This window comes from Danio rerio, chromosome 11 (assembly GCF_049306965.1).
Source record: "Danio rerio strain Tuebingen ecotype United States chromosome 11, GRCz12tu, whole genome shotgun sequence".
In the NCBI taxonomy this organism is placed as follows: domain Eukaryota; kingdom Metazoa; phylum Chordata; class Actinopteri; order Cypriniformes; family Danionidae; genus Danio; species Danio rerio.
The window spans coordinates 39,735,399-39,761,566 of NC_133186.1; the positions used below are offsets into that span (position 1 = coordinate 39,735,399).

The window sequence follows — 26,168 nt, forward strand, 5'->3', positions numbered from 1 at the left end:
AATGGTAGTCTAGGTTACATGTTTTATGAATAGATGATCATAAAACAAAGCACTTCTGACTAACTTCACTTTCTCTACCGTAACCAGGGAAACCAATCTAAAAAAATCAGATATTAGATGTTTTGTCAGAAACTCCCTCACAAGATCAAGCAATGTGACGGACTGAGCCTCTTTGTTCTGATTTAGCTTGCATGCGTCGACTGGATGCTTGAGTTTCCAAAGTATTGAATGTTAAGCTGCTAAGCTTCCACAGACCTCTGGATCAAATGCCAAAACTGGCTCGTGTCTCAATTACAGCAGAAGCCCACGCTAGCGCTGGATGAAATAAGCATGTCATTTAAATGCTAATATTCTGGTTGTACAGCATTAGATTACGCCCTCGATCATTTAGAATGCCGCGAAATGTCAGATTTGATCCCAATTACTGTACTAGACAATGAACAGAAAGGTGCTAACCTAACCTGCTAAATGCTAACCTGAAAATACACTGAATGCTGTGGTATATTAATGGAAACATTTAAAGGAGCCCTATTATGCTTATTTTGTTACAGATTATGATGATTTAATGTGTAAAGTTGACACGTGAGCATGAAAAAAAGTTCTACAAAGTCTCTCCAGTGGGAGTTATTCTCTACAGTCATTTATTAATTTTCTTTTTGGCTTAGTCCCTTTATTAATCTGGGATCACCACAGCGAAATGAACCGCCAACTTATCCAGCATATGTTTTACGCAGCAGATGCCCTTCCAGCTGCAACCCATCACTGGGAAACATCCACACACACTCATTCACACACATGAACAATTTAGCTTACCCAGTTCACCTACAGTAAACCGCATATTTTTGGACTTGTGGGGGAAACCGAAGCACCCAGAGGAAACCCATGCGAAACAGAACCAACTGACCCAGCCGAGGCTCGAACCAGTGACCTACTGTACTTGCTGTGAGGCAATCATGCTACCCACTGCGCCACCACTAGCCACTGCGCCCGTGCACCCTATGTCTCTCGGCTGGCCTTGGTAACGCCTCGGAATCCCACCTAAGCTACCTGGAGGAAATGCCTGGGGAGAGGGAAGTCTGGGGTTCTCTCCTAAGACTGCTGCCCCCGCGATCCGGCACCGGAAAATCAGTTGAAAATGAAATGAATGAATGAATGAATGAATGACAAAAAAACCTGCATGTTCTGCTTCCACATAAAACATGTGTTTCACAACATAATAAATGACCTTTGAGATATTTTGATCTGACACCGCTTTAAATTCACTCTGTAAATCTCAGCTTTTCATTAGCTTTCTCAGTCATGCCGAAACACTGATCATTATTCTCCTCGATAGCATCACGCTTAAACACAGACCATCAAATCTTGTTACTGTACAAATCACAAACAAGTCAACCCCCACTAATCCTTTTTGTATTGGCTTTCTTTCAGGCACCCCAGGGGCAGAGAAATTGAGACAGCTGAAACAAGGAGTCGAGAAACGGAGGAGGCGACGGGGAGGAAACGAGCTCAAAAAAAAAAAACAAGCAACAACACTTGAGCTAAACTAGCAGCGCCCGAGGACATTCACTCACCCGTTCACCTCTGAGTCCTGAGCTACAAAAGAGCCATTAGCAATGAGCACTAGCCACCCAGCGGATAAACCCCATCATCATTCATCAAAGCCCAGCTATTAACATCAAGGGAAAGCATCAATCCTGGAGAGGAGAGGATAATTTTGGAAGAACTAGACTAAGATCAAGAGGTTGCACTGTCTATTTAAATCAATACCACTTTTTTCCTGACCTACTGACCAAGAGGATTAACCAGACTTAACAGCAAGGTCACCAATAATGCTGTTACAACTGTTTTCAGATGTATTTTATTCATGCAAAGTACAATGTAGCCTTTTCCAAGCAAATAGAGTCTTACAAAGCATGAAGCTTCATGGGATTTTTGATGGCAGTTGCTTAGCACTGTTACGACTCTCTATTAACACTGCAGATTACATTCATTCAAGTTACTAGAAATAATTTTATCATTCATTTTCTTTTTGGCTTAGTCCCTTTATTAATCTGGGTTCGCCACAGTGAAATGAACCGCCAACTTATCAAGCATATGTTTTACGCAGAGGATGCCCTTCCAGCCACAACCCAGTACTGGGGACGTTACTAGAAATAAATTTTGTTTAATTAATGTGTACTGTAAAATATTAAATATACCAAAACATCTTTAAATAATCCTAAAATATTTTCAATAAAACTAAAACAAACTAAATCAAATAATAAAAAATCTATAATTAATAAATAAATAAAAAACATATAAATTATTATTATTATTATTATTACTGGTACATATAATATTTTTCAGCTAATACAAAATACATGGTAGACAAAAGCTAGAAAAAAATCTATAAAATTATAAAAACACAAAACTAAATTTCTAAAACTTCAAACATTTAAACGAAAACCTAAAAACAAGTATCTCAGTATCTCAAACTATTAACAAAACTAGTGTAGGTGACAAAATTAACACTGATGTAGATATATACACATAAATAGTAACTAGTTACTGTAAAGAATAAATTATTTATTTAGCTAGACAATGTTTTGAATGATTACAAATTAAAATCAAATATAACACACTAAATTAAACAATTCATTTTAGATTTCTAAGCAATTACATTTGGAATGTTCTTTTACAGTGTATGTGCATACTGTCTGCTATTCCAGCCTGATCTCATGAGAAAATGTAAGTATTTTACGTCTGTCAGTTTAGTGGCTATTTCGTACGAGTTCTGTTGTACGAAAATGTACGATTTTAAAAAGGAGGCGTGGCAGCTAACCCCACCCCTAAACCCAACCGTCATTGGGTGATGAGCAAATCATACTAAATTGCATAAATTAGATTGTACGCATTTATACGAATTTACCACTAAATCAAAGTTACGACATGTCGTGAGATTGCCTTGGCTATTCTGATTTCAGCTCTAGCCTGACCATCTGAACGAAAATGCCCAACACCCATTTAAAATAGCAAAATGCTGAGACCAGAAGAACAGCAAATCAATTTAGGCTGGTTTAGGCTAATATTTTCAGCAGGTTTCAACAGACTTAAGGCTTAATCTTTCTTGTAAGCAGTATGTGATGCAGCAGGCAGTATACAGTACTAAACAAAAGTTTCTTCCAGTTCAAGGTGACCATATTTCAGATTGCAAAAAAAAAAAAGATGACTCCAAATTGTTTTGCTATTACTTTTTAACAGATTAATTAATATACATCAGACTGCTAGATATGCGTTGGACTGCACAATATATTGTTTGAGCTTCGATATCGCAATGTGTACATCAGCACTAGTCACATCGCAGGATCTGCATTGTTAAGTTGGGATCATACAGTTTAGGATTATATACAGTTAAAGTCAGATATATTTTCTTTTTTAAATATTTCCCAAATTATGTTTAACGTGGCAAGGGAATTTTCACAGTATATCTGATAATATTTTTTCGTATTATTTGTTTTATATTAGTGCTAGAATAAACCATTTTAAGGTCAGTATTATTAGCCCTTTTAAGCAATATTATTTTTCCATAGTCTACAGAGCAAACCAACGCTAAACAACAACTTGTCTAATTACCCTAACCTGCCTAGTTAACCTAATTAACCAAGTTAAGCCTTTAAATGTCACTTTACGCTGTATAGAAGTGTCTTGAAAAAGATCTAGTCTGACTTCAACAGTATATTATATTGGGATTATATAGTCACACAGTTTAAAATACAGGAGATTTGTTAAGTTATTGCAGAGTTTAACCATAATGGAGAAAAATTTTATTATTTGCGCATCTTTAAGCCCTACGAGAGTTTAAAGCATTCAGGCATAAGCTATTTTACCATTTGTAGCTCAATTAAGAATATTTATTAACTATTTAAACAGTAAAGTCTTTGCAGTGTTATTTTATATTAGGTTTTTTTTAGCTTATTTACCTGAATGTGATTTGACTAGCCTGAAAACCAAAAAGCAAAGTTTATTTCACTTTTGTGTTTGCTCTATGGGATTTAGCTATACTTGTGATTTGTTTATTACATTCAGAGCATGATTTGTTCCCCTACAGAATCATGCCAATCAATGGAAATTGTCTGCATATTGTCATAAATATTGCAGAAATACAAAATATTGCAATGTCATTGTCGCAATATTTTGCATTCCTACTATGCGTGACAGACTTTAGGATTTTGTGTGTTCATAAAGGCTTGATACAAGCAAAGAGAGCAAATGATGACAGAATTTTCATTTTTGGCTAAACTATCCCTTTAAGGCTGGCCAACATCTTTTAAAGAAACTGCAAGCTCCTTTAAATGTAGTATCATTGCATAAAGATCTACAGCTGAAGGGATTTTTAATGGCAAAATAAGAAAACACCAAGCATTCAGATCCCACCATCAATCACCTGCCACCTCCAGACTCACAGCACGAACATGTGGCCATAATGAAAATGGAGCAGGGCTAACAGCATATGATGACGTGCACCTTTTACTAATTGTGTCTGATCATCACTGTTATAAAGACAGCATGACAACACAAGTCTCCTCTGAGGAGCTGGAATCTTCAGGACAAGCATGAGTGTCCTTGAGGAGCAGACGTGCTGGATGGGTGAACTGCAAATACAGCCCAGTGCACACTGTCAGACAGCAGGCCAGCCAATGATGTTATGGAAAGGCTTGTGAATGTTTGGAGCTGATTTGGCTCACACATTTCATTGCTTTATCGTTCCTCTGGCAATTTCATTGGCTGCTGATCACTGCTGCTCTCTTTGCTTGTCAGTAAAAGGTTTGGATGGATTTCAAACCAGTTTAACATTTATCACAGCATTCAGACTAGTCTCACAGTGCACTCATTTTGAAAATATATGATAATTGTTTGATTAAAAAAACAAACAGCGAGGATGTGATATTTTCTAGTCCTCTTGTAAAATTTGAATTATTTTTCAAACATTGCCCAAGTGATGCTTAAGAGAGCAAGAATGTATTTTTTCACAGTATTTATTATTATAAAATTTTCTTCGGTAGAAAGTCTTATTCCTTTTAGTTTGGCTTACTTAAAAAAAAAAAAATATATATATATATATAATATTTACATAAAAAAATATTATATATATATATATATATATATATATATATATATATATATATATATATATATATATATATATATATATTTGTTATATATATATATATATATATATATATATAAAAATATATTATATATATATATATATATATATATATATATATATATATTTTATATATATATATATATATATATATATATATATATATATATATATATATAATATATATTATATATATATAAACAAATATATATAAACAAATATAATATATATAACAAAAAAACAAATATATATATATATATATATATATATATATATATATATATATATATAAAAGCCCCTTTAAGCAATTTTTTCTGAAAGTCTACAGAACAAACCATCATTATACAATAACTTTGTTGTTAGTCAACAAGTATTTTTTTATAGAGATGTTCAATCAGGTTAAGTTCAGGACTTTGGGCTGACCATTTCCTGATATCAATGTTCTCAGCTCTAAGAAAGTGCTTTACCCATTTTACTGTTAAATGGGGCACATTGACATTGATAAAAATAGCATAGCTGGCTGATTGAATGATGAACACGGGGAACTAACCACATGTTGTTGAAAAAGCATTATATGATATACCTTTTTATACACTAACATATGAATTAATATGCATTAGACAATGCAAAGTGCAAATGCATTTTATTAAAGCTTCAAATAAATATACAGTACCACTGATGACAAAATGACTAGTCCTCTTGTAAAATTCAAATTATTTTTCAAACATTGCCCAAGTGATGCTTAAGAGAGTCAAAAAAGGGCAAGACAGGCAATTTTTCCACAGTAATTATTTTTTTATTAGACTTTTTCTTCTGAAAAAGTTATTTTTTTGTATAGTTTGTCTGAAATAAATAAATGAATAAATAAATATATATATTTAGACATATTTTTTACATACTATTATACATATTTATACATACATACATATATATATATATATATATATATATATATATATATATATATATATATATATATATATATATATATATATATATATATATATATATATATATATATATATATATATATATATATACTTTATACATACTTTATACATACCTAAAACAGAGCATTTTTGACACTTATGACCGTTAGTGTATACACACACACCATTTTGTACACCACATTTTAAAAATAAATACCTGTATATTTATCCATTTCTCAGTACATATAGGCAATATGTAAACAGAACAGATTTATTTTTTTAAATAATATTTTAGTCACCAACATTTAAAAATTGAAAGATAATGCAATTAAATTGAAGCAAAAAAAGTTACAACCTACAAAATTTTAACCATTATTTTTATTTTTATTTTTATTTTTTTGCTTCTCTTAATTTTTCTTCTTTTTAAAATTTGTATTTAAAATTTTCTATAACATTTAAATTTGGGTGTGCTAGTTTTTGTTCTGTTATCGTAAGTTATTTTGTTAGATTAGCTTCAGATTTGACTTTAGCACTGACTAATCTAATGTATATGCACACATTTAACATTGCTTAGCTTGTTAAATGTCACAAAATGCTACAGTAAATGTTATTAGCATCCTTAAAATATATTTTTGTCCAATGATTTTTTTAGAGAAAAAAAAATCTCTGTTGTCCAATGACATGCCTTATTAGCTTAAAAATGTGTTGACAAAAATCTCTGTTAAAAATAACTTATAAATATTTGAAAAAAATCACAGTAGGGCTAAAAATTTTGTCTTCAATTGTATATAAATAAATATATAAATATCCAAGAAGGGAGTTTCCAAAAATATATGTGAAAGTTGGTAAAACAACAAAATAGCTAACAATAAATTTATTCATTCATTTTACTTCGGCTTAGTGCTTTTTATCAGGGGTAGCCACAGCGGAATGAACCGCCAAATGTACAAATGCATTTTATATATTTTAAAGCTGATGTTTATACCCACATGCTCATATCCCTTTTTGGAAACTGTTCTCTTAGATCTTTGTTTGCATTTGATCATAAAAGTCTCTTTGAAAAACGTGGCCATGAGTCATTTACGCATTTGGCTGATGCTGTTATCCGTAGCGACATGCAATGCATTTAAAAGACACATTTGATCAGTGATTGCATCTGTATTCAAATAAGTGCAAAACAAATGCATAGTACTGTAGCACACATACACAGTTTAAACTCCAAGGGCTTCATAAGAACCCCCTGGCATGTCTAATCCTGTTACTTTCTACCACAGGGCAGAACCGTGTCACGGCAGCACTGTCACTGGATATGTACCTACAGCTCTGCTAATGTCCTTCCCCATTTTCAGGACACATACACAGACACACACTCACCCACACACACACACACACACAGGTGTTTGCTGGGAGCTGGGGTGACACCATCCTGTTTTAACCTTGAGGATTCAGAAGAAGCGGCAGAAACGAGACACACACACACACACTTTTACAGAGCAGCCAAGAATAAGCTTGCCTAAATTGCATATCCAATCTCATTTGAGCATTTGAGTTTTCCTGCCCCAGTATCGCCACATGATTGCATTCTACACCATACATCTGCTCCTGAATAGTGAGCTTGCAAAAAAAAAAAAAGACATATTCATGCAGACTAAATGCAAGAATGTTTTCTCCTTTAATACAGACAATGAATAATCAAATCCTTCCGCATATCACATCTATCTGTCATTTATGGTATTTGAATGGCTACACATAGGGATGCCAATTGATAATTGATGATTATTCGCATATGCAATATAAAATGATTTCAATTTTATCCATAAACAAGGAATGTAAACATTAAATGAAGTATGCATCACAAGATTACTTTAGCATCACCTCCTCAGTAACTGCTGTTCTGCTATTAGCCGGAGCAGCCCAAAGGTAAACCTAGAGCTGAAAATAAACACTAATGGCTGGAATCAAGAGAGAGGGAAATGACAACAGCCAATCAGAGTCAGGAATTAGGCTTTCAGTCATTCATAGGCTGCGTCCGAAACCGCCTACTACTCAGTAGGTTCTGTATTTGAATACTACTCGGCCGTTAGAAAAGTACATTCTATACAGTATGAATGTGAAAAGTATGAATGGAATTCGGACGTACTACATTCGCCATTTTGTCATGGTCACATGAACTACCTGCGTCATTTGCGTCGCTTCACTTCCATTCATGAATGGGATGCGCACTCCAGAATCTCGCCGGAGAGTAGTAAGTCATCCGGGTACTTTTCGCATACTGATGTTCGAATTCTATGAATTCAGACATACTACTCTGCTCGCATACTGATTTTAGCGTACTATATAGCATGGAAGTATGCGGTTTCGAACACAGCCATTGTGTTTTAAAGACTAAGGGCTTTATTTAAATGATGTAGAGCGCATGGCACAAAAGCATTACGGGAATGTCTGAATCTACTTTTGCTGTTTAAAGGACGGAAAAATACGCTTTGCGCCCCGTTGCATGGTCTAACAGGGTTGTACTTATTCTCCTAATGAGTTATGAGTGTGTTTTTAGCATAACGTAAATTAAACCCATGAGAGTCTCATCTCCCATTCCCTTTAAGATTCAGTTGCATCGTGCCATGGTTTATTTACTATTTACATGCTATTCACTGGCGAGAAAATTGGTAAACAGACCATCTGCACCACAAGGAGAAAGAACAAACCTCCTCTATTCGGCCTCTTTACTTTACTTTTACTCTTTACTCCTTTACTTTAGTGGATAAGGAAACGGTGTTGTACGCACTTCACTGAAGACATCATTAGCCTACTGTACATATTTAATTTCACTTGATAAGCACAAAGATTTGTTTCGAAACTGTTTCCAAATTCAGTTCTAATGTCCTGCAGACTAATAAATAAACAATATTAATGAAGTGTGGTCTAAAAACAGAGCTATATCCAAACACACGTCCCATATGGCCCAAATGGTGATGCAGAAATTTACAAAACTCAACAGATGGACAAATCAAAACTAGCTTTTACTTAAACAAATATGAATAAGCATATGATAAATAATACTGCTATAATAATAACATTATACAAATGCAAATCGTCATGAATAAACTGAAAAAAGCCCCCCAACATAAAGTAGGCATGGAGGAAGTGCTTTTTATATTTACCTAGAAAATAAAAATTTATATTTTATTATTTTTCATCTTTAAAGATAATTTAGATGTATTGCTGTACATCCTGTGTGTATTAAGCAATGTATAAACGTTTTGGGCTCATAACTAATTTGGAATTTAGACTTGCTTTCAGCTGGTCAATTGTCAGTCTATTTTAGTTCCTTAAAATAGCAACGCGCCAACAGTGCGCCTTAACACTCCTTCTTTCCAGAACACCCATGAGTCCATAAAGAGGTGCAAATGGATTTACAACTGAAACAACATGGTGCAAAACCTGAAAATTAGGGTTGCGCTGGTCTGAAAATAGCAACAAAATCACACCAAAAACGTCTTGTGCCTTATTGCGCAAGGGTGTATGATAGGGCCCCAAATGTTTGCACCTTGACTAAGTAATTAGATCAGAAATGTGTTTATTTGTGTGTTTATTGTAATATCGCAAAATGAAATTTTTGTTATTTCTTAAACGTAGCTAATAAAAATTGCATTTAATTATATTGTAAGAAATATCATTATTGAAATACTCAGCAACAACATTGCATATTGCATATTTTTGCAGTATCGTGCAGCACTAATAGAAAGGCAGCACATGCTGTTTTTTCCATCTGTTTCAAGCTACAAATTTTTGTTTCAAATATCAACATTTAAATTGTGGACACATGCACCCTCAGTTGTGCACATCTATTCTGTGGATATTTCTCAACTATTTAGTCATTGATGATGTCATTATAGCACGTATGTGTCTGATTTTGTTTATTATAATTTTTTTTGTTGTTGTTGTTTTCTTTTGCTTAGATTCAGTGATTAACTTGTGAATTGCAAGGTCCCAGAACAAATCAGGGTTACGGATAGACTAAAAATTTATGAGGACGACTGGTGTGGTGGGGGGTGGAGGAGTGTTGCAGACGTTAGTAAGCGGGCATGGGTGTCGGGAAGTAAGTGAAAGTGAACAGCGAACGGATGAGGAGGGTGGTTAAAAATGGGCATCGGTAAAATGAGGTGCCGGATCCGGTGTATTCTGGCACAAATTAAGCCCTGCTTAGCTTAATATTTGCTGGTAAGAAAAATCTATTCATTCACTTCTGCTATTTGTACTTTGTATTTCAATTTATACTTAATGGCACTTAACCTGCAAGTTATAATAGAAACTATATAAAAGGCATGCAAACACACTGAGAGTTATAGGTACCATAGAGTGTTGTGGGTCAGTGATACTACCGATCTGTACAAATCCCTAAATATCTTCTTTCTGGCTGTGCTTTCTATTAGGCAATTCTGTAGAAGCACAGCCCAGACATGTCTCCTTGTTGGTTAATAATGCTATATCTTATTGCACAACAATCATACAGCTTTTTGAAAAAAGAGAGAAATCACTTCATCCAACAATGAAAGTTTTGTCTTCATTTACTAAACCTTGACATGTTCCAAACCAGGTTTCTTTTTTTTTTTTCACAAAAGAAGATATTTAAAAGAATATTGGAAACCTGTAACCACTGACTTCCATTTGTTTTTCTAAATATGAATATCAATGGTTACAGGTTTTCAACATTCTTCAGAATATCTTCCTTTGCATTCAACAGAAGAAAAAAAAACTCAAAGTGGTTTGGAACAAGTCATGATTGAGTAAATTAAAATGTTTGAGTCAACTATACATTTTATAGAGAAATCTATGAATATATAAGTGTTCTTAGCAGCAATTATGAATAAAATTAGATTGGATTAAGATTAAATTATGCAAACAAATGCACACTGCAATTCCAGGAGCCCATTTTGGTGTTTGAATCATGCAAATTGCATTTCAAAAATGTTTTGACCATGCTTTCACAGTTACCTGATCTGTATAATTCCATTCTTTAGAAAAATGGGTGCTGAAACAACGCATACAAATCAAAGAAATTCTGTTCACTCACGTCCAAATCTCCTAATGCATCATTGCAATGTGGCTGTTTTGTAAGAAAACGAAAGGCAATTTTAGCGCCAATGAAAAGCTGAGATATGTTATTTGCCTAAATATTCCATTTCTGAACTGCAGACTTTTATTTAAATAAATTAAACAATAACCAACCGGGGACATAATTTCCTTGTGAATGCCTTATGGATCATTTAAATCACATTTTCCGGATAAAACCTCTCAGATTCAAGTATTCAGCTTGTAGGTCTGAAGGACATTCTTGAAAATAAGGATTAAAGAAGTTTGAATTCTAAAGCTCTCCACGATAAAGTAAAACAAATGCATAAATAAGCTGCTGTGGGGTGAAAGGGAGTTTAGTATAAAAATTAATGGAATGGATAGAAAGTGCAGCTTAGTTCATTATCAACAGGTCAGATTCTACACACAAGGTCAAACTAACACTGGAGTGGCTTAATAAAGACATGGTCAAACACATTATTAGAAAACTGCAGTGAAAACATGTCGTCCAAATAGCCTGAATGACCTGCTATTGCACTCCTGGTTAGACCTAAACTGCATTTCGATGCCTTGTACTTGATTGTGTAAAGACAATAAAGTTGAACCAAACCTAATCTAATTTCCTTGTATATAATTACTAATAAAAGATTAAGTATTAATGTATTGCCAAAAATATATCTGTGTAACACAAGGCAAGTTTTAGGGCCAAGAGTCGCATAAAAGTTTCAGACAAGATATATTTCACGAAACATAAAACCGTTAAATCTACTCCATTAAATCTCAATACAAAAGTAATGAGAGTGATGTGATTCCATGCTGCACTTCCAGCCATATTTGCTCCAGGTCATTCAGGCTATTTGGACGACTCCTGTTCAGTGCAGTTTTCTAATAATGTATTTGACCATGCCTTTATTAAGCCACTCCAGTGTTAATTTGACCTTGTGTGTAGAAGCTGACCTGTTGATAATGAACTAAGCTTCAGGTTTCAGCCAGAAAATCTTCTGAAATACTGCAATGCATTTTGTATTCCTTCTTTCTTCAGTTTTTATACTTAACTCCCTTTCACCCCACGGCAGCTAATTTATGCAGTTGTTTTACTTTGTGGAGAGCTTTAGAATTCAAACTTCTCTAATCTTCATTTTCAAGGATGTCCTTCAGACCTACAAGAATACTTGAGTCTGAGAGGTTTTATCCGGAAAATATGATTTAAATGATTCATATGGCATTCACAAGGAAATGATGTCCCCGGTAGGGTTTTGTTTTTGTATCATAACATATCTCAACTTTTCATTAGCGCTAAAACTGCCTTTCATTTTTAAACAAAACAGCCACAATGCAATAATGCATTATAAGATTTAGAGATTTATTATTCACACCTTAAAGTTGGCTTTGATTGTTCGGTATTTACGCTTTACCAGTGCGTGCACTTTGTAACATTTTATTTCCCAAGTGTAAGAGTCTCTTTAACACATGTTTATTTTATTATAAATAAATCTGATTCATTCATTCATTTTCTTTTCAGCTTAGTCCCTTTATTAATCAGGGGTCGCCACAGCGGAATGAACCGCCAACTTATCCAGCATATGTTTTTACACAGCGGATGCCCTTCCAGCTGCAACCCATCTCTGGGAAACATCCATATACACTCAATACATTATGGAACATTTAGCCTACCCAATTCACCTGTACCAAATGACTTTGGACTGTGGTGGAAACCGGAGCACCTGGAGGAAACCCACGCGAATGCAGAGAGCACATGCAAACTCCACACAGAAACGCCAACTGACCCAGCCGAGGCTCAAACCAGCGACCTTCTTGCTTTGAGGCGACAGCACTACCTACTGTGCTACTGTGTCACCTAAATAAATCAGATATTTTGTTAAATATTTAGTTTTTTGACTATTAAAATGATTTGCCTTAGTAATTGTTAGGTCCCATGTGGGACCTGTTTGTTGTTTGGGTCAACACCTGAGACCCATTATGTAGTGCCTATAAAGAATCCAACATTCTCTCTGAGAATGAGCTTGATTAGATAGACGTCCATGCCTGGCATTTTGGATTTATTTTAGTTTGTTTTGGATCATGAGCTCAGTTCACTACCATACACATGCTTTTCACTACTGACTTCCATTTATGCTGACTTTGATTACTTTAAATATTTCGTTAGTTATGTTTTTGTTGATAAATCATTTCTCTTTTCAATTTACTTGGTTCTCTAATGTTCTCTGAGCCGGTTGTAACAGAAATGTTGGTCAATTAAAATAAAGTGGTTAAATAAAAAAGACCTCTAATATTCCTAAATGTATTGTTAAAACATATTCAAGATTATCAATACTGAATGATATGAAACATGATCTTGTTATATATTTTTGCAATATCGCCCAGCCCTCCTTTAAATACAGTACTCATAGCCTCTGCTTAAACTGAACTCATCATGTTTCCTGTAGCAGCTAAGACACAATACAAGAAAATACTGTGTAACATTGGATTCACCCGCCAGCACTTAGTAATAAAATGTCACCAAATCACAGTTTGAAATGCAATTTAGTCAAGTTAGTGAACTGGTAAAGTGCCTGAATGCTTTGCGAGTTTCTTGATGTGGTATTTACAGTATACAGCATCCATATGTCATGCAAAATATGCAAGTAAATGCCATATGGTGCCTTGGAGGATGGGTAGAGAGAGTAACGGAGAGCAAGACGGCTGTAAAGGACACAGGATGAGGAAGAAGCACGGAGAGTGAGGATGTGTGACAGGAACGGAGCCAAAAAGAGAGCTGGCAGACAGAGAGAGAGAGAGAGGATAACAGACAGCGGTTGAGTCAAACGCTGGCAGAGGAGACAAAGAATCAGATGGAGGGAAACAAAGACACACATTTGCCCTTGACATTCCTTCATCTCAGGTCTGGTGCCGCGTGCTGACGGAGTGTGATTTAACTAGGCCACCGTTTCACGCTCAGACACACTGATCGACAGGAGGAGAAAACCGACGTGTCCTGTCCTCAGCTGTTGAATAGAAGAGACTATCACCTTCAGGTATGAGAGACTGACCTGCTGTATACACATTACAGAGCTTTATTATTAAGCCAAATGCTGAAAATCACATACTTCTATACTATATAGTATGATAAAAACAATACTTGAGTCGAGTAGTATGTCTGAATTCATCGAATTTGAAAAACAATACGCGAGAAGTACCTACTACTTCAGGTGAGATTTTGAAGTGCGCATCCAATGAACGCTATGCTATCTCATAATGCACCATGAGAGAATTCATGAATGAATTCTTTGCGCTGTCGCCACTGGCTCGCATTGGTAGAGCTACGCATCGATGAATTTGCTCTTCAGTGTTTGAACTCTCAGTAATGATTAAATCACACTGAACTGAGCTAAACTGAACTGAACTGAACTTAAACACTAAAAACTGAACTACACTGTTCCAGTTACTATGACCATTTATGTGAAGCTGCTTTGACACAATCTACATTGTAAAAGCGCTATACAAATAAAGCTGAATTGAATTGAATTGAATGAATGAGAGTAAAGCGACACAGCTGACGCAGACAGGTCACGTGATGATAACGAATGCCGGAAGTAGTACATCCAAGTTCCATTCATTGGAGTCCACAGTCATCCCGTATAGAATGTACTTTTCTAAAGGTCATGTACTGAATTGCAATTTAAATGTAGTATATACTAAATAGTAGGCCATTTTGGTCACAGCCAAAGTCTCTTTTAGAACAATCAGTTCAACAGGAGCAAGCTAGATTTGCTCTTAACATCAGAGGGAACCGATGAATCTAATATACCTCAACACTTTTTACTAAGCTAATTACTGGCAACGAGGTACTGTAGTTTAATAATGACCTCCATTTACTTCAGCATATGTAAATAAACACATTTTTGCATTCCCAGGAAAAACGGGAGTGTTGGCAGGTATGATTCTGACCCATAAGGTATGCACCTACATAGTCATAGTCATAGACTAAGTAAGTGCATACCTTAAAGGCAGGGCCGGAGTGGGACTCATTTTCAGCCCTGGAGTTTCAAGCCAGACCGGTCCACCTCAGTTCACGACTGATTCCAATTCAGTTTTTAATGACACTATCGTGTCTTTTTCATGAAAACAGCTGCTCTAGAAATTTAAATGTTCAACAGCCCTAACAGTATTATATGTTTTAACAATAAAAATGGAAAAAAAAAAATTATAATAATTTTTTCAAGTGAGATTTGAATCCGGGTCGGTGGCGTGGATACACAATGTGCTTACCACTAGTCTACAATAGCGCTATTACAGCAGGAATAAAAAATAAGTATTGATCTGTGACCCGTGAGTGATGGCTTACTCCTTTTCTCCCCTTTTTAGATATCTGATCAAGTTATGTCAGATTTATTAATGTAGTGAATCATCTGATTTTCATTGAGCAGGTGTATTATACATTAATATTAATTATTCGAATTCTTATATTCACTAAGGTGCCACTGTTTGGGGTCGAATCATGATAGTTACATCATCATTAACGTTAGTTAACCTGCAGGCTACATTTTGCTCACGGGGCTGCGAGAAAATAAAAAAAAGAGCAGCGCTGCGGCAAAATAATGAATAAAAAGAGTGAAGCTATGGTCAAATAAATAAATAGATGAAAAAAGTGTGACTGCTGAGAGTGCAAGCAGCTAGGGACACCGGCCCTCGCGGTCAAAAAACAGACCGGCCCACCGGGAATTCTTCCGGTCCTCCTGATTAGCCAATCCGGGCCTGCTTAAAGGTCAGGATCATAACTGCCAACACTCCAGTTTTTCCTGGGAATGACCCGTATTTCACACCCATCTCCTGTTTAGTTTTTTCTCCTGGAAAATTACCATAATTTCACCACCCAACCCCCCGCCCCAGCCCTCAACTTTGGTATAGTACCCGATTGCACCACCTGAAAACCAGTTCATGGCACAGTTATTAACACCACATAGACCTCCCGGTTCTCAACTTTGTTCCTCAAACCACTACCACGTAACCCATTCGTCAACCAGCCCCTCACGATTGTAGCTGACGCTGATTTGTCAGCTTGTATTTTTGTTTATTGTTTTGTATTTCATTATTTGAATGTGTATTGGTATATGTTTATGTTACTATTTTTTTTGTTTCAGGTTGGCTTGAGGGGGAGGTCACATGATTCTCTTTGTTGATTTAACCTGCGAGAGTTTGTATGGTCACTCAGCATAGTGAGATCTCAATACAAGCACCTGTTAAATGCTCCTGCTTATTCTACAGCTGGTTATCAGGCCAACACGGTAAACTAAACATTGTTTTATATATTATTTGTTTATTTTGATGTCCTTTGTGTTTGTGTGAAACATTTGGTTTGTTTATTTGTTTATCTTTTAGTTTTCAAGGTGTTCAATAAAGGAAATGCATACGGACATCAGTGTTTGGAAGCGTGGACTGTTTTAATAGACGGTGGGTAGTTACATCGATGTTCTGGAAATTTGTAGACAAATGTTGGCAGGTATGGTCACACCAAGTCAATGCCGAACAACTAGCCCAAACGAAACCCAACTGTGTTGTTGACTAGCATTGGATTGCATCTGGAAAAAAGCTGTGTGTGAACGTACCAAACAAACAAAAGTCGAATAAAACAAAAGCTGCATTCTGCACCGAAGGGGGCAGTATCTGTTTTCTCGTTCTGCAAAGGGAAACCAAACTTACAACACACAGAGATAAAGCGAAATCAAAGCAGCGAATCAATTCAATAATCAATCAATTGTGAATAATTAAGTATTGAGATTAATTATTGAGAGACAGAATGTAATACTAAATATAATATTCAGTCATTCATTTTCTTTTCGGCTTAGTCTCTTTATTAATCTGGGGTCGCCACAGTGGAATGAACCACCAACTTATCCAGCATATGTTTTACGCGGTGTATTACCCTTCCTGCTGCAACCAATCACTGGGAAAAATCCATCCACACTCATTTACACACATACACAATGGAAAAATTAGGTACTGAAGTTTTAAAACTTCCATTTCCGCTAACATTAAAGCGCCGCAGAGCACATTTATAAACGATTTACCATAGTGTTCACCAGATCGCTCGTCTGTGTTTGTACTCGGTAAACAGCGGAGGTTGAACTGATTACCTTCTCGGCCAATCACAGTCATTTCTGTTGAGCATGTGAACTCAATAGCAAATCAGCGCTGTTTTAAGAAAGCCATCAACAGTGCCTTAAATGTTAGAGGAAAATGGACGGTTTTTCTTTTAATTCAGTATTGTGACAAGTCTAATATAGTGAAAGAATCAGTTTATTAACTCAAGTTTGATAAATGCCATCTAAAACGTGTGTTTGGGGAAAAAAAAACGTTAGCTAACTAGTGCCATTTTCCTTAACTTAGCCGAAAATGAGGTCTGATATCCATTTTTATTTTCACCATTCATTCAGAACGGACCTTCAGGTCACTCGGAAGGCGGTGAAATGTCACTTTCTCTTCGCTGATAAGATATACATCTAGGTACACAATGTTCCGATGTAACTCCCAACGATACTTCCGAGTTTCTTCCCACCACAGCCTCGATTTCGCTTTTAAAAATGGCAGCCGTGTGAAATGAGTCTATATGCATATCAACCATTTAATGAAAGGAATTGCATTCATACTCTGGGTTCAGGCTTGACTGTACATACAATTTACCTATATTTTTGTAATATAAAGTGAAGGGAAAGTGTTTGTGGTACAAGATTTTTGCAAGGAAATATTTTCCTCCCGTTCAGTTTTTTTTTCTTCCATCCATTTTTTTTTCTCCACCAACATGTCCCTTCCAATTATCCATAGAAATAGAAAAGTATGAATTTAAATAGTAAGAATATTTCAAAGTTTTAAAAAAAAGTTTTCAAATACTTACCGATCTAAATTATGAACAACATATTTTTTAGGCAACTATAATACATATACAAACTATTGGAAGGCTTTAAACAAGGCACATCTAGTTATATTTTAGAGTCATAAAAAAATTATTCACTATATGGTTTTGTCATGTCTATTGATGGTGTGCTGCATCAGATTAAGTGAAGTTTCATAAACTAATTTCGAGAGGAGCACGTGATATGATTGTGCACCGCTGGCCACTCATCCGTAATCAGTAATAATCCAATCAGAATGATCCTAGCTTAGTATAAATGGATCACTTTCTCCCCATTGAGGGAGAAATTTTGGAAGAATCCCCCCTTCCACCCCATCTCCTCCTTTTTCTCCCCTTCTAAAGGGGGAGCGATCGAGACCTACCTGATCTCGGTTCTCCTGATATGCTTCTAGACCGGGCGGGAGCCCTGGGCTCAAATATCTCCGAGCTCAGGGTTCTCTCCCGGGACAGCATGCCAAACCTGCTATAAGTGCCAAGCAAGTGGGAACTCTTGAAATGATTAAATGTTAATAATTATAAGAGCCTCTTTCCAGAAGTGCCACATAAAATACAGACAAACCAAAAAGAAGAAATCAGCTGTGAATAGACTTAAAGAACTGGAGAGTGGGTGGAAAAAAAAGTGAGAGCGTGATTACACAGTTGAATGAGACACAGAACGGAGGAGAAGAAAGGTACAGCCCACAGATGACACCAAAACTGGAGGCAGGAAGAGCAACCTTGGCAACACCACAATTCATAGACTGGGCGGATTTCTCAAGTCTTACAAGGAAAGTTCATCAGAAATGAAAATTCTGTCATTGTTTGCTCATCAAATCTGTTCGACATTCTGTATGCTGTGTAACGAAAGGAATACTTTTGCACATCGGTCATGAAATTTTACAAATACACATTTTTCCCTTACAGAAAAACTATGAGGTTCACATGTCTTAAAACATTTTCATCTGCAAAAAAGGTGGTCACATGACCATTTTTTCCCCAAATAAAAATCTTTAAACGCCATGATTAATGTGTTTTAACGTGATTTTAACACGTGACAGCACATGCAAAGCTCATGTGTTTGTTCTGTAAGGATTTTTCATCATCTTTAATGTTCCATTAATGACCATATGAATTTGATGTAGCAGACAGTTTTCATTTCAACATACTGTCATATATTAAAGTACACTATTCTTCAAAAGTTTGCTATCAGCATTTTTCTGCTCACGAAAACACAATAAAAATGTACAACTGTTAAATATTCTTACAATTTAAAATATCCTTAAAATATTAGTCAAAACGTACTTGTATTTGTAGCAAAGCTAAACAGAAGTATTAATAATAATAATAATATCAACAATAATGATAATAACATACATTGCTTACTGATCTCAGACAATTGAATTTTAGTGTACTTTGAATGGTTATCTTTATAAACAGCCCAAAGAACTCAATAAATAATCTATAAATGCCACAATCTATTATTTATGCCTCTCCTTTCTAAAAAAAATGAAGGTTCCAAAGGGGGATTTACAGCACAACCTTTTTCACTTAGGGTCATTTTAGAAGAATCTCGACACACTGGGGCTACAATAAAAATATTGAATGGATGAAGGCTTTAAGCTTATTTTCTCCGCATTACTGTAGATCATTAAAGGGATAGTTCACCCAAATTTGAAAATCTACTCCCTATTAACTCACCATCAAGTGGTTCCAAACATTTATAGCTTTCTTTCTTTTGCTAAAACACAAAAGGAGATATTTTGAAGAAAGTTGAAAACCTGTAACCATTGACTTACAGGTCAAAACAAATACTATGCAAGTAAATGGTTAAAGGTTTTCAGCGTTCTTCAAAATATCCTAGCTTCTGTTTAAAGATGCCCTAAAATCTGAGAACATTTCTGGGAAAATCTGGGTATTTTATGGAGTAACAAATGTGCTTATAAAACCATATCTGGAGATTTTTTTAACACTACCAAATCCATAAACCTACTATGTAAATGTCAGAAAACAATTAAACTTATTAAACCAATGCAGTATTTGACACCTAAAAGACGAAGGAAAGTCAAACGAGTTGGGAACAACTAAAAGGTGAATAAATGATTGCAGAATTTTCATTTTTGGATGAACTACGCCTATTAGGTCATTTTTCCTCAATCACAGAGCCTTACGTAATCAGTATAAGTTAATGTAACCATCCTAACCTGATTCTCCTCATGGGTCACCCGCATCTGTTCTTTGAGGATAGAAGTGCGCGCCGCCTCCTCTTTCCTCATTATGCGCTCTTTCTTCAGCTCGGGGCTCCAGAAGCTCTTGATGCTGTTGGTGGAGGATCCCAGCTTACTGTCCTTCAGGTCCAGCTCCCTCCGAAGGAGCTCATTTTCCCTCTGCATGTCCCGTAGCTGCGCTTGGAGTTCCAGAAGTTCCCCACCGCCGCCCCGGACCACCTGACGCAGCAGGGCTGATGGTGTCCCTTGGTGGTGGAGCAGAGACAGAGAGCCCAGGTCTCCATAAGACTGAAGGTCTGCATGCGGGATTCCCACCGTGGCGATATTAGGGGTGCTTCCCATCGCTGTGACCCGACCGCCATACATGGCACGACTCGTGGCCCGACCGAGTGTCATGGTGCCTTTAGGGTAGGTCGCCGTGGACCCAACGCCTTCATGGTCGCTTAGGTACATTGGGCCAGATGTGGCGTAGGCAGCATTGAGAGACTGGATGTTTTCCATGGATAAGGTTTTTCCACCCGAACTGCTGCTGTTGGCTCGACGGTGGCCCAATCGAGGAGAACGGGGCAGCCGCGGGGAACGAGCGGGACTGCCCTCGATGTGGCCGACGGCACGTGCGCTGCCATACATCTCCCAAAGTTATGAAACAAGGGGAGTCTTGTGTTCTTGAGAAAAGTCCCTTCGCTGATTGACAAGGGGGTTTAGTGCATCCTAGAGAGAAGAGAAAAGAAATCAACGTTTAATAAATAATAAATAAAGAATTGCACACCAGTGCAAAGATAGTGTTTGCATATGAGTTAAAGGAGGCCTAAAAACTGAATATTGAGCTACTGATTAGGGCTGCATGATATTGGAAAAATATGTGACATGCTATATTGTTGTTGAGTGTTGAGATAGCTATATTTTGTTTTTTTCTTTTTTATGATTTCCACTAGGGATGGGAAGATTCATCGATATGTATCGATACGCGGTCATGCGCGTGCACGATGCGAGTGCATTGGTTGAGCAGCAGAGGACGAATGAAATTTTGGAAGCAAATCGAGATGCATCGGTTTTTGCGAGATGCATCGATTTTTCCGAGATACAGCTTATATTTTTAATATAGAATGTATTTTTTATTTATTAACAAGTGTTGTCAACCTGTTTTTGGCGCATAATTTAATCGACCTACATAAAGTATGCCTTAGCAACAGATTTGCGGATGTGTACACTCACACTACAACTTAGTGTATCAGGTGTGCGGATGAAGCTAGTGGAGCGCCCTCAGAAAGCGCGAGAAGCAAAACAAACATTTTATTCCTTACTGAGTTTTAAATCTAAAGTATGGCAAGCAACATTATGGATTTAAGGATGGACGACATGACAGGACAGATGCAATTTGCAAAATGTGCCGCGCATCTGTAAAATACGCGGGCAGTATGACTAATCTGAAATCTCACTTGAAGCGGCGCCACGGTGTTGTTGTGAAAGCATCTTCCAGTGTTCCTGCATCCCCGGCTTTCGCACTGCTTCAATCAGCTCCAAAAGTGGTGAGAAAAGCATTGCAAGTTTTTTTTCCGTGCGCAACAGTTTTGTGCGCTCTACGCCAATAACGAATGCTATTGCATTGCTCATCTGCAAAGATATTCAGCCTAGTGTCACGGAGAACGAAGGTTTTAAACACCTCCTCCTGTTAATTTTTATTTAATTATAATAATAATAATAATATTAATAATAATAATGATAAAAATAATGGGTGGCACAGTGGGTAGTTTGACCACCTCACAGCAAGAAGATTGCTGGTTTGTTATATTTTTATTAGCCTGTTGTTTACAGTGATAGTGATGTTTCAAAGCAGCATAACACTGCTAGTTCACAACCTTAAGTTTTGAATAATCAGTGGCAAAATATCTTTGTAAAACTTGTTTTCATAGTAGAAAAGTTAAATCACAATTCTTGTTGTGCAATGGTAAACCTTTATGTTGAAAGAATGCAAATATATATATATATATATATATTTTAATATATATTGCACTTATACATTCTGTTTATCTTGAAAATACTTAAATAATATGTGCTATATGTTCTAAAATGGCCCTCTACTGTAAACTGACACTCTGGCTATGAGAGAAGAGACAGTTTGTAAAAAAAGTCTTGGTTTTGCTTGGTTTATAAATAATCAAACTCATTCAATGGCACAGCATCCTCTTTCACATCATCTCATAAAGTTGATCTGATAAGTTAGTGCTGAAATATCGCATCGTATCGTGATATGGGTGTGAATCGTATCGTGTTGCATCGCAATATGTCACAAATGTATCGCTAATATATCGGATCGTATTCTTTGTATCGAGATGCGTATCGGATCGGCATTATAGCTTAGATGCCCAACTCTTTCCACAGCTCCAAGTACACCATTTGAACCAATTTCCCGAATGTTCATTGCCAGTATTAGCCAGTTGTAATGATTTGTTTTGGGTCCATTTTGAATTTGAATTTCCACAACCAGCGCAGAGCCATGTGGATCGCAAGGGAGCCTGGATTGAATCCCCCCAGATCTAGCTATATTTTTTACGATATAATTAACTTTAAAAAGCCCTATTTCATCAGAAATTTATAAAATGATTTATTTAATGATTTTACTAAAATAAAGAGCCAAATGATTTCCTTCTGAGCTAATTAAATCTAAAAAAAAAAAAAAAAACCATTTAGCGCAACCTTTGGCGCAAACTCTGATCCTTAATGGCATTAGTATTTTTTTTAACAGCACCTCTTGGAGAAGTGGGGATGAAGATAGTAGAGGCCCCATCTGATTGGACAAAGGAACAAAATAAATAAAGAATTACACACAAATGCAAAGATGGTGTTTGAGATAAAGGAGGCCTAAACACTGAATATAAAGTACTGATTAGGGCTGCATGATACTGGGAAAATATGCGACACACTATATTGTTGTTGAGTGTTGCGATAGCTATATTTCTTTTTGTTCTTATGATTTCCATGACTCTTAAGTATGCTGGTCGAACCACTTTTCCAATTGTTCATTGCCAGTATTAGCCAGTTGTAATGGTTTGTTTTGGGTGCATTTTGAATTTCCACAACCTGCGCAGAGCCACGGGGATCGCAGAGAGTCTGGATTGACTCTAGATCTCCCTAGATCCAGCTATATTTCTTACGATATAACTATCTTTAAAAAGCCCTATTTTTATCAGGAATTTATAAAAATCATTTATTTGTGTAATAATCTTACTAAACTAAAGAGCCAATAGATGTTCTTCTGAGCTACAGTAATTAAATAAAAAAAATACCATTTAGTCCTTAAAACATCATAATACATGACTGAAAAAAAAAAGAACGGAAATTCTGATTAATATTGGAATTAGCATTTATTTTCAGCTTTAAGTTCACCTAACATCACCTACTGGAGAGGTGGGGATGAAGGCCCCATCAAGTTGGTCAGATTTGGATAAACAATCTATGCAAGCAACACATACAATGTAACAAGCAACACATAAAAGGTGGGACAGTGGCTCCGGATGCTCCTGTTTCCCCCATAGTCCAAAGATAGCAGTATAAATTGGACAAACTAAATTGGCTATAGACTATGAGTATGTGAATGAAAGAGTGTATGAGTGGTTTCCAGTGCTGGGTTACATTTTACAGCCCTAGTATACTGAAAGCAAATAGGGAGCTGGGTTGCCAGAAATTCACTGTCAAAAACTGTGTTTTGGGAGTGCATTGGTGCATTGCACTTCTTTTATTAAGTGATAAAATGTTAAACTGCTAAGCTATTTACCTTAAACTGGCTGCAACAAAGCATCTTGTTAGGAGTGCAAAGGGAATTCTGCTGGCACAGTCAAATCATTATACATTGTAAATTAAAAGTTAAAGTGTATTCAGATTAGTGAAAAAAAGGAAGAGGTTCATAGTGGTGGATATGCAATGCTCAGATGGTGGAACATTTTCATGTATTTCTGGAGCTGTTGAGCCATTTGGTCGAATTGGCAAGAGGTAATGCAATATGACTTTTGATGATGGAATTGATTGCCTTGCTCTACAATGTATTTGGGCAATTTAGCTGCTCATTTAATGCTGGAATACTAGTACCTAACACGAAAGTGGCTCCAACAGTGACTGAATGATTGGCCACTGTGACCAATATCCAAAACATGAAGAGAATGCATTTCAAGTCAATTCATTCATTTTCTTTCAGCTTAGTTTCTGATTTATGGAGTGGAATGAATGCTCTTCCAGCCACAACCTAGTACTGGGAAACACACATTCTCACTTTTACACACACACTAATACATTCATTCATTCGTTTTCTTTTTGGCTTAGTCCCGGGGGGTCGCCACAGCGGAATGAACCGCCAACTTATCCAGCATATGTTTTACACAGCGGATGCGTTTCCAGCTGCAACCCAACACCGGGAAACACCCATGCACCACATTCACACCATTCACACACATACACTACAGCCAATTTAGTTTATTCAATTCACCTATACCTAAACCACGGTTTTGGACTGTGGGGTAAAACCGGAGCACCCGGAGAAAACCCATGCCAACATGGGGAGAACACAGAACTCCACACAGAACTGCCAACTGGTCCAGCCGGAACTCAAACTAGCAACCTTCTTGCTTTAAGGCGACAAAGTTAACCACTAAGCCACCATGCCGTTCCTCTAGTCACTAATTTCCACTAAAAAAGATACATTTTTAACCCTGCTACAATATGAAAACAACACAAAAAGGCTCAAACTCAAACAGTTCATGCATTGATTTATTTTTTTTGTTTTCACACACATATACTACGGCCAATTTAGTTGATTGAATTCACCTATACTGCATGTCTTTGGACTGTGTGAGAAACCGGAGGAAACCCATGCCAAAATGGGGAAAACATGCAAACTCCACACAGAAATGCCAACTGACCCAGCCTCGAATCAGCAACCTTCTTGCTGTGAGGCGATCATGCTACCCACTGCGCCACCATGTCACCCAATCAAACAGTTTTCGCACATGACCAGTAATAATCAGCTTAAACTAGATCAAGACAAGTAAGAACCAGCTTAAACCAGCTCATGACTAACAAAAAACAACTTGAGTCAGCTTATAACTTGTAAGAACCAGCTTAAATCATCTCACAATGACCAACAATAGCCTTTTTAAACCAGCTCAGTAAGAAATTAGACCAGTAAGAACCAACTTAAACCAGCCAATAACAAACAATAACCAGCTCAAGACCAGTAAGAACCATCTTAAACCAGCTCATGATCAACACGAATCAGTTTAAACCAGCTCATAGCCAGTAAGAACTAGCTTAAACCAGCTTAAACCAGCTCAGGACCAGATTAAACCAGCTCATGACCAACAAGAACCAGCTCAAGATGAGTAACAACCAGCCTAAACCATTTCAGTGCAAGAAAGAACCAGCTTAAACCAGCAAGAGCTAGGTTACACCAGCACATGACCAGTAAAAATAATCTTAAATTAGCTCAGGACAAATAAGAGCCAGCTCATGACAATGGAAATGTTAATTAATCCCATGCTAAAATCTCATCATTTATAAATGTTTAACGAACTCTTTAAAAATGAGCACTGACAAAGATACATTTTCGAGGCAATTAATATTTCAGAGCTCTGCACATCTCTTTCATTTTACAACAGCCTAGATTCTAATCGAAAAGCAAAGACTAATTCAGTTGCTGTGAGACATTGCGAAACATAATGAGATATTTTGTTCGCGTTCATTTAGGAGAAACCGTTACTTCCTCTGCAGTTCAAGATAACGTCAGCGCCTATTCTTTAGGAAGATGAGTCAAAATGAAAAGTGGCCCCGCAGTTTTCCTCCGAGGTGGGGACCACTTGCTGCTCGCGGGGATGACGCTGATGCTGTGGAGAGGGTTGCTATGGCAACAGTGAGTGAGA

At 36.5% G+C, this 26,168-nt stretch overlaps 1 protein-coding gene across 11 annotated transcripts in view; it reads right to left on the reverse strand.

Annotated features, from left to right (window-relative positions):
- The window catches only part of erc2 (ELKS/RAB6-interacting/CAST family member 2), a 125,661-nt gene that overhangs the window by 90,991 nt on the left and 8,502 nt on the right, over positions 1 to 26,168 (reverse strand). For all 11 annotated transcript variants that reach the window (XM_073917065.1, XM_073917061.1, XM_009306249.5 and 8 more), the window contains exon 2: positions 20,236 to 20,970. In XM_073917065.1, the coding sequence (XP_073773166.1) occupies positions 20,236 to 20,889 (654 nt within the window). In that variant the 5' untranslated portion in view covers positions 20,890 to 20,970. The remainder of the gene's footprint in view (positions 1 to 20,235; positions 20,971 to 26,168) is intronic.